This window comes from Lampetra fluviatilis, chromosome 13 (assembly GCF_964198595.1).
Source record: "Lampetra fluviatilis chromosome 13, kcLamFluv1.1, whole genome shotgun sequence".
Classification (NCBI taxonomy): Eukaryota; Metazoa; Chordata; class Hyperoartia; order Petromyzontiformes; family Petromyzontidae; genus Lampetra; species Lampetra fluviatilis.
The window spans coordinates 6,556,984-6,571,683 of NC_136287.1; the positions used below are offsets into that span (position 1 = coordinate 6,556,984).

Genomic DNA, 14,700 nt, shown 5'->3' on the forward strand with positions numbered 1-14,700 from the left:
TTTTTGGGTTTAGATCGCGTTATTTATAAATGTGTCGTAACAGGAGTGAATTATCCAGCATTTCTGAATCGCTAAAGCATTTACATTTAAATATAAGCAATAGTGTGTCCATGCATGATTGGAATATAATCGATACTATAACACAACAATCGGCTGATAATGTGTTTAATCTAACAAATGCTAACCAAATTAACAAATTTTCTAGACTTTACAATAAACAAATCCCTATTAAATACGAACAATTTAAAAACAAAACCGTAATGAACTTGACTAACACTGATTTAACCACTGACATGATTTCTGTCCTTTCTAAAGGCCTTAACTTTGCCGTTACCCCACGCACAATTCCAGTGGATGAGATAATTGCTGAGGTAGAATCAGCAGTAAGACTCCTTCCACATAATGAGGCAGAGATGACTAGACACGAGGTTGCCAAAATAATTGAGAATAGTAAAGTACCGAAAGTAAATATTAGCTCGAACGAGGCAAAAGCCTTAAGAGAGCTTCGTCTAAATAAAGATATTCAAATCCTAGCAGCTGATAAGGGCCGCACTACTGTAGTGATGTCACGAGCCGATTATGATAATCAAATTAAAGATTTATTAGAGGAAAGTACCTACATTAAAATTAAACGAGATCCAACTAATACTCTGGAACGTAAGACTACTGCAATCATTGCAAATTCATTAATCCCAAAAAATGAGCAATTCCTAATTAAGCCAAGGGCTTCAAAACCACCTAGACTGTATGGGCTACCAAAGATCCATAAAATCGGCATCCCTTTACGACCCATAGTCAGTACAATTGGCTCTGCCACATATAAATTAGCAAAATATGTAACTAAACAAATACAGCCCTACATCGGTAGGACATCATCATTCATAAGAAATTCAGAACATCTTGTGAATATGATCAAAGATATTAAACTTAACCCTAATGATATTTTGGTGAGTTTTGATGTGATTTCGCTATTCACTAAGGTTCCAGTGAGCGAGTCGCTTAAATTACTTGATACACTGGTAAAGAATACAGATTTACCAAAAGATATTCCGAAACTCGCTGACCATTGTTTAAATAACACTTACTTCTTATGGAGAGGTGAATTCTTTAAACAAAGGGAGGGAGCAGTAATGGGCTCTCCTTTATCTCCTGCTATAGCAAATTTGTACATGGAAAACTTTGAAACCAGAGCACTTGCCTCGAGCACATTAAAACCATCCTTTTGGTTTAGATATGTGGATGACACTTTGGTTGTCTGGCCACATGGTAAAGATACACTTAACGATTTTCTAAATCATCTCAATGCACAAAACCCGGCCATTCAGTTCACCATGGAAATGGAGGTGAATAACACACTCCCGTTCCTGGATATTTTACTTGGGCATGGCCTAAATGGTAAAATAACACACAGCGTTTACAGAAAGCAAACGCACACTGATGCCTATCTGAATGCAAAATCGCATCATCACCCAGCTCAGAAATCCTCTCTTATCAAGACGCTCATACATCGGGCTAAAACAGTGTCAGATGATGAAAGTCTAGTGAGAGAGATTAAACATGTTAAAGAAGCACTAAGACAGAATGGCTATAATAATGCTCAAATTAACAGAGCACTAAATGCCAAATCACGATCGCAAAGCAACACTGCTGAAAGCGATCAGATTATTAAAACAATAAAAATACCATTTATCTCAGGAGTAACTGACAAATTAGCCCGTGTTTTGCAAAAGCAAAACATTACAGTAAGATTTGGTACAGTACACAAAATTCAACAACTAGTAACGTGCACTAAAGACGAATTACCTAAATTATCAACAGAAGGTGTATATCGGATTAATTGTGTATGTGGCAGATGCTATATTGGACAGACAGGGCGTAACGTTAGTGTAAGACTAAAAGAACACCAGAGAAATATTAAACTATCGCAAACACAACTGTCGGCAGTGGCAGAACATGCTTGCCAACAAGGACACTCAATTGATTTTGACAACGTTGAAGTGTTGTGTAAAACTAGTTACTACTGGCAAAGACTAATTAGAGAATCCATTGAGATTGAGAGAAACAGAAATAATTTTAATCGCTCAGACAGCTACAGGCTTAGTGCGGCCTGGAAGCGTATTATTAAATAAGATGCATTACAATTCCTTATAAGGGAAACAAGCACTAACTGATTATTAATGTAGCATAATCACAATAGAACACATTCCAAATGATTACTAATCTACAACTCGCATCGTAACAATAGCCTTATTACTAATCAAGTATATAATTACAATAACCCCCCCCTCAAATCTTTGCACCTGATGAGTTAATGAGTTAATGATGACGTCACCCTGCTGCTGCTCTATATAAGAACGGGAGACACAGCAGAGCCTCACCATTCTGGCGAATTGCCCGATGATGCTGGATGCAATTATCAGCGAAACGTCGTACTCAAATTGTAAATGTTGTGGTTTCACGCTTCAACACACCGGTGGGCTAAAGCAGTGAACTATTTGTCTTTTGTCAACGTGACACTTTTTTTACTGATTGGCCGTGTCGGGTGGTGGAGGGTTACGACACATTTATAAATAACGCGATCTAAACCCAAAAATCGTTGATTATGAAGAAATTCAGTCATCAAATTGATTGAAGCTATCACAAACCAAGGCCTAAGTTTAGAATTTACAAAAATCTAGAAATGACAAAAAGTATGTACAAGTATGAAATATGCACAATGGGTTTGCACGAATAAATAATACAGTTTGTAATAAGAAGAATCAGGCAAAAGTTACACGTTCTCACCAAAGTTATTCACAGTAACATATTGTTTTCCAAAATTTATAGATATACTTCAATGGTAGATGTTTAATCATGCATTATTATACTCATATTACGTACTCCTCGTTATTAACGAGAGGTACGTTCCGGAGATGCTCGTGAATAACACATTTCATGGATAATTATGTTGGCTTATGAAAACCAATCTTTGAAACAAATCACCTTAAATAAATACATAATACGTGAAAATTATCTCATCACTTTATGTAATTACTTTATCTTACCACTTTTTCGCATCACATTCTCTCTCGTAGATTTATCTCATCACTTTCTCTTCGTGAAGAACGAGGGAATACTGTTTCGGGGTAGAGTGGGACAGTTTCTGGGAAGCGGGACATGGGATTGGCCGAGATGTTCATGGAATTGGGAAAAAAGCGAGAAAACAGAATGATTGGTGGAGAAGAGGAGAAGATGACAGATAATCTGTCCAAAAGTATTTTTCAGGCAGCCTAGGGAAACGTTATGTCTTGTGCAACGTAAACCACTTTGATTCAGTCCGGTAAATGGCAGATTTTTATTCCTTTAATTTAGGAGCTCCCCCTTACAAAACTCAGCTCACACAAAAGTTTAGGAAGTGACGCCCTGCTATGGCCAGGGGCTTGTTCTTACATGCTGTGTGTACATTAATATGCATGAGCACACCTCGCATGAATATGCATAACATGTTACATTACATCGAGATGAATATACATGAGCTTGCTCCATGTCACACCTAGGTCCATCAGAACGGTGTACAGTTCAACACAATACCACCAGATCTCAATACAAATCAACTCCTGCCTACTAAACACGGATGCCATTTTCCGAGCTGTTCGGGTCACAACGGACTCATGGCAATCCAGAATGTTGGCAACCCGACATTAACACGACCGCTGCAGTGTCTAGAGGCCACTATATTAATGACAATGTTGAAAAAAATCTGATCTTAATTCACATCATGACCATGAATTTCAATAATTTGTCCCCAAAATTTGGAAAAGGGGTGGGGGATCATAATATCTCTAATACATCTTATGAAATGTATATTTTCAACAAGGGGCCATCTTGTACATGCTTCTTCTTATGTATGGCTGACGTAAATGCAGAGCAACAACTACAATTTAGCATTGTTTGGCTCTGACGAGGGCCCTTGGCGTGGCTTGTGTTGTTGCTCTGGAGACTGGGAAATCAATGGTTGATGTTCGGTCGCCGCGTTGATGCCATTCGATGTGATTTCTCACTTAACAGAGTGGGTCGCATGAAGTCTGCCATTAGCAGCGTGAAAGTTTCCTACCACCATATCGCCTTGTCCCAGATTTCATTGGATTTCTCACGATTCCCAATGCTAGAATGGACACGTCAATTGCACACAGGAGCCCATTTAGCACGGCCTGAAAGCAACCCCGTTAAGGAGACATTGTCACACCAATTATTTCCAGATGCCAAAATATGGGTAAAAAAATATCCAAATGTCATTAACCCTTCACCGAGAGTTGCAACAATGAGGTTCAAAGTACAATTTAGTTCTATATATATATTTTCTTTTTCTCTCTTTCCATTGTTTTTGCGTTCTCATTGTTTCACAGATGATAGCTGAGGACTACTGTTGTGCTGGTTTGCCAAGGTCTATTGAGAGCATTGCACCCTGGTTCTTTGTCTCTTTGTACATTCATAATGAAAGGAAATGTTACAAGTGGGTCAGTTTGGTTGCTGATTACTAGCCTGATAAACTAAGCATACAAAAGATGTTAAGTTATGATAGCAGTTGATGTAAGTTTGCTGTGAAATCAGTGATAATTTGCTGTTTCACACCTTTGTTCCATAGGGCATTTAACATGGCTCATTGGGTGCTGGCTAACTGTAATTTTCTACATTATGCCTGAAGCAAAGCTTCTTTCTCACCATCTTCCATTCTTTCCCTTGAACTGCAGATATCCAAAAGTGCTCATTAGTGGTAAATATTTGAGCAAATATTACTTTATTTCATTGTGAGACAGAATTGTCTAAGTTATGGCAGTGGAACCAAAAAAAAAACATACTTCAAAAACAATTCTGATTGCTGTTTACGACTGGATATGCTGAAAAGTGCCGTACTTTTCAGACGTTAAAATAGAGGGCACAGCTCAATAATTTGTGTGACAATTCCCCATCTCAAACATTTGAAATGCAGTGAACGCTGCCGTGCAAAGTTGAGAAAAACTGTGCAGTTAAATGCATAAAGCGCAACTTAAATAGTTCTAAAATCGGCATTGAGTTTAACATTGTGATTGTATCATTCAATTGGGTCGACTATTCCTGTTGTTAAAATGTTCATCAAAGAGCAGAATTGCGTTACAAATTAATCCTATATCAGCATTTATACTTAATTAATTTTACATTTAAGAGGAATTACTTTCACAGACAATAGGATGAAAACTCCTCTTATCTGCAAATGTAATTATCCGTGAACACCCACCACCACAAATTCAGTACAAAATAGAGTTCCACATCAATATGCCGTGTTAATAAATAACACGAGAAACCAGTGGGCCTTTGCAGTACCAGCAGTACACAGAATCAATGTAAAGCAGTCAGGTTTGACTGATGACCTGGAACACACAGATTCACTGCGATCACTCGCTCGTCAGTGGCCAGTCGCATCCTTATCACCCTCGTATCACTACTATCGCCATGGTCACAGCAACACATTCCTCCACCCACATTGAGGAACTCGCTCTCCCAACCAGACTGACGTTCATGTCACCTGTGACGTGTTCAACCACCACACTGCAGGTCAAAATAATTATCTTTCTGCTTCTTCTCTCAAATTGCTCGACTTTGGAATCCCTCTTCCATTGTTTCTTTTCCCCAAGTTCGTGTAATCTTGCTCAATTCACAGAACACATAAACGCTCATCGCGAATAAATTAAAGTGCTCTTTGCCCGTGGGAGCTTGGCATTTTGAAGCTTTGGACCCTGTGCTCAGCAAATGTGTTAAATAAATTGTTTTTATATAGAACTACCAAGCTTTTGAATTCCCATCTGTAGTCTCTTCTACAGTTTTTATAATCTTACTCACCTCAAGATTAGTGTAAGTATTTATACTGACGATAAGCTCACTTGGTGCGTGAAAGTGTTTTTGTTTAGTGGATTTGTTAAGCGCACTTCCCCTTCTCCCCCCACCCACCCCTTTTTCCCTTTACTTGTGTTGCTCTTCCCTTGCCTTCCCTTCCTCGTATAAAACTCTAAGCTCCTGCTTGCAGTCCCTACATGAGCGGGGCATTGAGCCCAAACGTCTCCCCTTCCTAGAACCCAGGAGCAATGAGCTCAGGCATCGGGCTGAAACATTTGTGTACCTCCCCCCCCCCATTGGTACAGTTTGTGCCTTGTACCAAGTTCTTGACAAAAATATATTGTAAGCCTTATGTATTACAACTTCAATAGTGCTGTATTATTGCTGAGCTTGTGCTCAACAACTGTGATTTGATTTTCTTTGTTAAATGTATATATACAGTCAAAACACAGTGCTGCGTTGTGTGCTGTGTGCACAATGACACCTTGCTGCCGGCTCGACGATCCTTGTTCACTTATGTGTGTCTCAGTGCTCGGTGACGTGCGGTGGCGGAGGGGGGAAGAGGACGCGCTCGGTGGAGTGCGGTGACGATGCTGGTGCCACCTGTGACCGTGACACGAGACCGTCCTCCGAGAGTGCCTGTAGCACGTCGGCGGCCTGCCCTATTGGCGGAAAGGAGGCAAACTCTGGCGGTCCCCTGAAAAAGCAAAACAGCAGCTTCCCGGGGAAGCAATTTGACGGCCTCGCTAATCGCAGATTGGAAGGCGACCAGCTGCCCATTGCGCATGGGACTGTGCCTTCCTTTGTTGCGCCCCAAGTCTTTCCATCTAATAATGTGGCATCAGGTAATGATGACTATTATGTGCAGCCCACTACAGAATCCATAGAAAATAGTGTCCCAAACAGCCAAGCCACACATCCCACAGTGGGAAGTTTGTATGATGACTATAATTTTATTGGTTTCCAGGAAGACCTCCTCTATGATGCTGATACTAATGACCCGATAATCAATGGCAGCAAATTACCTCTTGTCTATGACGATGAGTTACTCAGGTCATCCAACAAACCACTGGGGGAGGAGACCACAACTACTTCAGCTACGTTTGCACATTCACCAGCCCATGTGGGACAAAAATGGCCGTCTTCAGAATCTAACGAATTAAACCCGACTGGCAATCCAAGCACGGTCACAGGAGGGTTAGTAGTAAATGTTGAAAAACTCCACAACAATTCATCATCTTCCAAAAGTCAAAACAAGCTGACAAGGAATAAGAGTGGCCACAAGAAGAAGAAAACTCCCCTCGGGGCATCTGTGGCTCCCAGTGCGAAGACCGCAACGTCGACCTCACTGGACACTTCGCTGCCACCCAACGGCAGTCGCTTTTCCCATCCGACTTCTTCTTTCCCAACTCGGCCTCACATTGAAAGCACTGTGTCAGCAGCAAAGAACATGGTCCACCCTACTCAAGATCGAGAACCCCGCTGGGTGGTCGGCAACTGGAGTGAGGTACTGAGAATTTCTCGAACAAAATACAAAGTGGTCAAAGACTCCCCTCCTTTTCTGCCACTCTGTCGTTAGTCTCAACCACTAGCCATTGTCCCGTCTAGCCACATCCTGTTCAAGCTCACTTACTTTTCTTAACAGATTATCCCATTTCGACTTCAGGGGAGATGATTTGTAGAGGAAGCATTCAGGGAGGGGACAGGGCAGATGAGTGGGGGAGGTGAGTCAGATTCTGAACTTTCTGCGGCATGAGAGTCTTGATATGCGCTTGTTTGCAGTGCTCAGTCACGTGCGGCCTGGGGTCCATGTGGCGCCGGGTGGAGTGCAGTGCAGGGGAACCGTCGCTGTGCACGGCCACAAAGAGGCCCGCCCCAGCCCGGCGCTGTCACGTACAGCCCTGCGCCACCTGGATCGTCGGCGAGTGGACCAAGGTGGGGCGACGGAATCGGTGGCGTAGCCTGGTTGGTATGGGCACTGGTTAGGTTTGCCACTTCTGATGTGCCAAAAAACCGAGATAAATCATGGGAAGAAGAATATCTCACAATACCAGAATCGGGGAGAACTACACGTGAATGCGTCGTCTTTAATGGTGTATTGCACAACTGACAAAACTGGGACGTTTGATGTCCCAGGGGAGATTTACAGATTTCCCAGGACATCTCCCTCGACGAGAGGACAATCCTGGGAAAACCAGGACAGGTGGCAACGCGAGTCCTGGTCCAAGGAATGAACCGGAGCCCCCTGTGCACCCTCTCCCTCTCCGCTGCCCGGTGCCTGGGTCTCTGCAACCCGAGAGCCCAGTTGCACCACCTGCACCATTGATAGCTGCAGCACTGGTTACAGTAATTAAGGTGGTCTGAAAAGTGGTAGGTGGGAATTGTTTGTGCGGCGGTGCTAAGATAATTAGTCTCCCCTCTGTGCATGTGGGTTTTGCCGATCATCCGGCATAGTTAATCGTTAAGGCGGACGAGTTTATTACTTGTTTTCATTCATGTATTCATTTGAGAGCAACAGGAAATGCAGCTGCTTCCCTTTGAAAGTTTTCATCCCCATGGCTGCGCTCATTTTTCCCTTTACAACAGGAGATTTAACAGGCAGTCAGAGCAGTGTTCAACCAACCACAGCATTGCAATAATTTCCCATAAAGTAGGGCTGCCATCATTCACCAATGCCCCGCTGCACAGTGATCTCTAGGCACGTCAGGCAGGATAGAAAATGTTTACGTTGAAGGTCCCGCCATTTTCATCAACACGTTTTCGTCAAGGCTACACAATTAGACAACTGTGTTGTGGATAAAGCGTAGAAACAACCATACATTTGGTTTTATATAATAACAAACTCAACTATATGTTTGAAAATCTCTTAAGGTTTATGGACTTTTTCTAAGGATTAAATGAGCCTTTAGAAAATTTATTTTTTTACATTTCGTATGCCTTACACTTTAGAGTGTTTTAGCGCGAGCTATTATGAACATGCCATCAAACCCAACCTTGCCTTAAAGGCCCGATTCATGACGGACACAACCAAATACACATTGCACGCAGGCTCTGTTGAATGCGATTCATCACGCCTCATCACGTTCCGCACATCCACGTTCAGTTTGACCGATTCAGAGGCAAGTTCAGCTTTTGCACACAACAGGAAAAATCGTCTTAGACCAGAGAACGCCAAAAGGCGTTTTGGCGTCCTTTGGTCTAACACCGTTTTGAGACTCGGCTAAAAAGAAAGCTGTCTCTGGTGTGGACCAATCAGTTTCAAAGACAATGGCATATATTATCAGAGTATGTTTTTTTGTTTGCATTCTGACCACAAGTATTGTGGTTAATGCAGACATGATTCCTTGTAAAACGTTTTAGTTTCGTATTCTAACATCTTAACACCTGTTTTTTGCCAGAAAAAAAGGGGAAAACTTATTCTCATATTTTGGTACTGGCAAAGGAGGTCCCATGATGTAATTTTTATAAATGTTTAAATGTATTTGTTCTTACCTTGTCTACTTCCTTGCTGTGCTTAAGTGATTTGACCTTTAAAAATAAAACTCACTGACTTTCTACTACGTTGTACAGTCGAAACATCACCATGCAAAAATATGTTCAGTTATGTTGGAAGAGGTCATAAATGACATTTCCGTGTCGTAAATCTATCAATGGTGGCCTCATACTGTATACATGTGGTAAACGTGTGTCGCATTACATGCGGGTTTGTAAACCGGATGTAATGTTTCCCAAATTTTTAATCAACATCTTTTTTTTTAAGATTACACACACAGTTGCTTGCCACAAATGAACCACAATACCTGGCTGATCTCGTCAAGGAGCATAAACCATCACGCGAACTGCCGGCATCCTCGCAGTCGCTTTTGGCTCGTCATCGAACAAAGACGGTCACTGCATCACGCGCTTTTAGATGCGCTAATGCGGCTGTCTGGAACGCTCTTACGATATTAGGAAACCACTGCAGCTATGCACTTTAAATCTAGATTGAAAAGTTATTTATTTAGAACTGCTTTTTATGTTATTTGTTGTCCTTCCCCCTCATCTCCAATTAGCATGGTTGGCTATGTATGGTGCGAAATAAGTTAGTTATATATATTTGTACACGCATACCTAAGGGTAAACCAAATGCCCTCTAGAAAGGTTCACTGGAGCTTTCTCTAGTGGAGGCCTTTCTGCCAGCAGTGGCATGAGCGAGCAATTCATTACAGGACTGCATCTTTTGACTCGTCCCAGATGTAGATTGTTGTCTCCTACGTGGCACGTGGTGCAGTGCTTGGAGGGCTGCGGAGGAGAGCGGCGGACGCGCGAGGTGCTCTGCGTGGACAAGCGGGATGGGCGACCCTTGCGACCCTTCCACTGCCAGTCCCTGCTGTCCCAACCGCCCGACTCCATGTCCTGCAACACCCCGCCGTGCCTTGCCTGGGACGCTGGACAATGGAGTCCCGTAAGTGGCAGGGACTCGGCCCATTAGGGCGTGCAGACAGTGAGTGGATTGACGCTGCATAGCACAAGCCGCTTGGGGTATTCGCGAAAATAATTTCAACAGTATGGTTGTGAAATGCGGTCATGGAATTGGAATATTTTGGGCAGTTTTTTGCAGGAATTACCATTTGTTTTGTGTGACATCTCATGGCTCACTCCCTCTTTTAATCGGAGGTGATGACAAGAGTGAATGTTTGACATCCATTTTCATCTACTTGTCTAGACAATGTCGGTACATGGTTAAAGGCTGTTGAGTAACAATGCAATAGTTGCCAGAGAGGAATTAAACAACGAGGTGTAAGTGCTTGGACTACTCAACAAGAGACGATGCTTTCCACAACAGTGAAAAAATATATTTTCATTCAACTCACAACTGCATGAGACAATATAGTGCATTTTAATTGGTTTCTATTCCAAACTTTGTTGGTTTCTTGAGAGTAATTCTTTGTATTGTTTAGAACTTGACCATGAGGAGCTGGTCAAAGCTGAAGATGAGGGTATGAATTAGTTATTTCTTCCTAAATTTGAAACAGATGATACTGGTATACATTTGTAGTGGCGATACGCGCTGGGGTAGCGATCAGGTGCCAGCGCGTCGGGATTGGATGTGTGTGTGGTGACGCGCGCTGACGGTGAGGGATCAGGGGTCAGCGCGGGATCGTGTGTTGTGTGGTGCTGATTGGCTGGGTGCCGGTGACGCGCTGGTGTGGGAGTGATCGGGTGGCAGCGCGGCGTGATTGGGTGATGAGTGGAAACACGCGCTGGGGGAAAGCGGATCGTAGAGATAGCGCGTCGTGATTGGTTCACTAAGGAGCGATGCTCACATCGAGGTCCGCATCCGCTCCGTCTCCTGGGAGGAGGGACTATATAAGGTGATGCGCACAGGCGCACGGGGAGAGTGTAACCAGCGAAGACTGAAGACGGAGAGGAAGAGACAGGGCCCTGCGGTACCCAGTCCCGCTGTCCTGTGAGGACCCGGACTCGGTGTAACCCAGAGGCGGAGTGTAGGGGGAGCATGCAGTGTCAGCATGCGGAGTGTGTAGCCAGAGAGCTAGAGTCTACATGAGACGAGTGATGTGTGTAGCCAGAGAGCTAGAGTCTACACGAGACGAGTGGAGTGTGTAGCCAGAGGCATAGGGTCTACACGAGACGAGTGATGTGTGTAGCCAGAGAGCTAGAGTCTACACGAGACGAGTGACGTGTGTAGCCAGAGAGCTAGAGTCTACACGAGACGAGTGATGTGTGTAGCCAGAGAGCTAGAGTCTACATGAGACGAGTGATGTGTGTAGCCAGAGAGCTAGAGTCTACACGAGACGAGTGGAGTGTGTAGCCAGAGGCATAGGGTCTACACGAGACGAGTGATGTGTGTAGCCAGAGGCCTAGAGTCTACACGAGTTAAGTAAGAGTGTAGCCAGAGGCAGAGAGTCTACACGAGTTAAGTAAAGTGTGTCGTCGGAAGAATAGAGACCACACGTTGTATTGTGACAAGTCAAGATTTAATAAAAAGTGTGTTACCCGTCAAGAAGTTTCCTGCCGTCATTTCCGATACTTCAACTGGCGTCAGAAGTGAAACTGTCTTCCAAGCATGGATACAAGGAAGACCAATCGGACCCACGGGATTGACCGCGAGGACAACCTTGACGACCCGGGCCAGCTGCCGTCGGGGGGTGAGGATGAAGAATGGCCCACGCTGCAAGATCCGCCGACGGTGCCGGAGGAGCGACGGGGGACCGAGGCCGTGCTCCGTGAGGCGCACTCTCGTCTGGCGGAGCTGCTGCTCGCCGCCGCGTCCATCCTGGCGGAAATCAGCTCGTCGGCTGGAGCGGAGACGGCGGCGGAGATTCTACAGGGTCGCCCCGCAGATTCCCGCCAAAATGACTTGGCGATTCCCGCCATTTCATCGGCGTCGACTTTTGGCGGGAACGGCGACCGCCACGTGGCGGCGGTTCTCCAAGCGCGCCCTCTTACGTCATCAACGCGCGCTGCGGACCGCCATCAGTCATCCGCCATTGGGGCCGCCATCTTACACACCGACGGAGCGGCGGGAAGGAACCACGACGCGGAGGACGACTTCATTTTTCAACAGCGCCTCCCCGCATTGTCAGCCTTCAAGGCGGAAGGCGGGGACTGGGGCCAATTTCAGCGCAGGTTTTTGGCGCATCAGGAGATGTCTGCCTGGTCCGATGCTACGGCGCTGCGGGCACTGCCTGCCATGTTGGACGACAACGCGCTCGCGGCCTTCATGTCTGCTCGGAGGTCGGGCCGCTCTACGCTGAAGGCAGCGCTGGGTCTCATGGCCAAGGTCTACGGACCTCCCTCGGCGTGCCGCCATCATTTTTACGCGAGGCGGAAGGCGGACACGGAGACCGCGCTCGCCTATCGCACGGCGTTGCTGGCTCTCGCCGATGCTGCATTCCCTCGGATGGACGAGGAGGGCCAGGATGCGATGGTTTTGGAGCAGCTGCTTAAGTTGGCGCAGGACCTGGGGGTCCCCATCAACACGGCCGACGAGATCGACATTTCTTCCTTACGGGTCGCTACGAGTATACAAGCGCACGAGGTCCTTCAACGCAAACAGGGGATCGTCTGCAACGCTGCCGTGGCCTCAGCTCCGGGTCCGGTGATCACCGAACCCCAAGTCGTCGGTCCGCGAGAGGATGCGTTCGCCGCGGAACGACCAGGGGACTGGAGGTCGGGGGGTCGGTCGCCTCTGCGATCGGCCCGCAAGCTGGAGCAACCGAGATCACCGACGACCCTCATCACGTGCTATAACTGCGGCCTCCGGGGCCACGTGGCGTCCGGTTGCCGCGCTCCCCGTCAGCGCGCCATGGGATCTCGGCTGGACGACGACCAAGGCCCCAAGGCATCTCTACAAACCCCGGCAAGTCGCGGCACCTCACACGCTCGGCCCACACACTCGACATGCATGGGCCGTCGCGGGGCGACGGAGGAGGGCCGGTTAGGGTTCGGGGATTCGGTTCGGCGAGGGGGTTTCGGCCGGGACCGGGGAGACATTAAATGGTCGGAGTTGGGGCACAGAATTGTGGCTGCTTCAGCGGGTTCATCCGTCGTCGCGGGTTCTATTGATGGGGTCGAGGTCAGGGTATTGGTGGACACGGGGGCGTCGGCGACTATTATATCGGACCTCATTTATAACATTCTCCCCGTACAATGCCGTCCGCTGCTCCCAGTGGATGTGCCATTTTTCGCCGCAAATGGGGGATCGTTGGGCATTATCGGTCAGATTAGGGCATCCATTTGCATTGGAGATATCAAATTGTCGGGACCCGTTTTCGTTTCGTCTTCTTTGGCGGTTCCTTGTCTATTGGGCACTGATTTTTTGGCTAAGATGCCCATTAAAATTCTAATCGATCAGCGTTGCATTGAACTACCATCGGGTCGCCGTATTTCATTTTTGACGAACCCTACTGAGATTCGGACGGCGTGCGCCACGATACAAGCGTTGGCGACGCAGACCGTGCACGTGCCCCCGGGTTCACAGATGCTAATTCCCCTCCGGTTGCGGAAACCATGGGTGGAGGGGACTTTGGAACAAGGCATGCTTTTGGGTCCTTCTAACAGGGCTGTCGGGGGAGTCGATTTGTCGGTGGCTCACACTTTGGTTCGGGCGGACAAGGATCCGTTTGTAATGGTTTTAAACGCTGGGTCGCGGCCAGCCGTCATTCAGCAGGGTACCGTGCTGGCTCACGCGGCGCGGGTTCCTGCGGAGGAGCGGCTGGTTGCGCACGTTGATCCGAGCCCCACGCAAAACATTGAACCAAGGGAGGACCTTGAATGGGTCCATTCGCTGTGCGCGGGCTCGGACGATTTGTCAGGTGTGCAGTTGGGTGCGCTGCGCGAGTTACTCAGGGAATTCTCTGATGTGTTCAGTAAACATAAATATGACATTGGGTGTACGGATTTGTTGCGCCACCACATTGACACGGGCGATGCGGCGCCGGTCAGGCTAAATCCCTTCCGACTGAGTCCTGCGGAGAAGGTACATGTTCAGTCGGCCGTTAACGATATGCTTGAAGCCGACATTATTTTGCCTTCCTCCAGTCCTTGTGGAGCACCTATTGTGCTGGTTAAGAAGCAAGACGGGTCCTTGCGATTTTGCGTAGATTTCCGTCGCCTGAATAAGATCTCTGTGGCTGACGCGTATCCGCTCCCCAGGATGGACGAGTCCCTCGATGCATTGTCTGGTGCGCGATATTTTTCGACTCTTGATTTATTATCGGGATTCTGGCAGTTGTCACTCGACGAAGAGTCTAAACCTAAGACAGCATTTCGGACTCCAGGGGGCTTGTTCCAGTTTAACCGGTTACCCATGGGACTTCACTCCTCTCCAGCGACGTTTCAGCGTCT

At 46.3% G+C, this 14,700-nt stretch overlaps 1 protein-coding gene across 1 annotated transcript in view; it reads left to right on the top strand.

The window, feature by feature from the left end:
- Positions 1-14,700, top strand: part of LOC144935476 (A disintegrin and metalloproteinase with thrombospondin motifs 7-like) — a 98,373-nt gene that overhangs the window by 66,791 nt on the left and 16,882 nt on the right. The window contains exons 19-21 of the mRNA XM_078862170.1: positions 6,380-7,357; positions 7,633-7,785; positions 10,121-10,294. Of these exons, the coding sequence (XP_078718296.1) occupies positions 6,380-7,357; positions 7,633-7,785; positions 10,121-10,294 (1,305 nt within the window). The remainder of the gene's footprint in view (positions 1-6,379; positions 7,358-7,632; positions 7,786-10,120; positions 10,295-14,700) is intronic.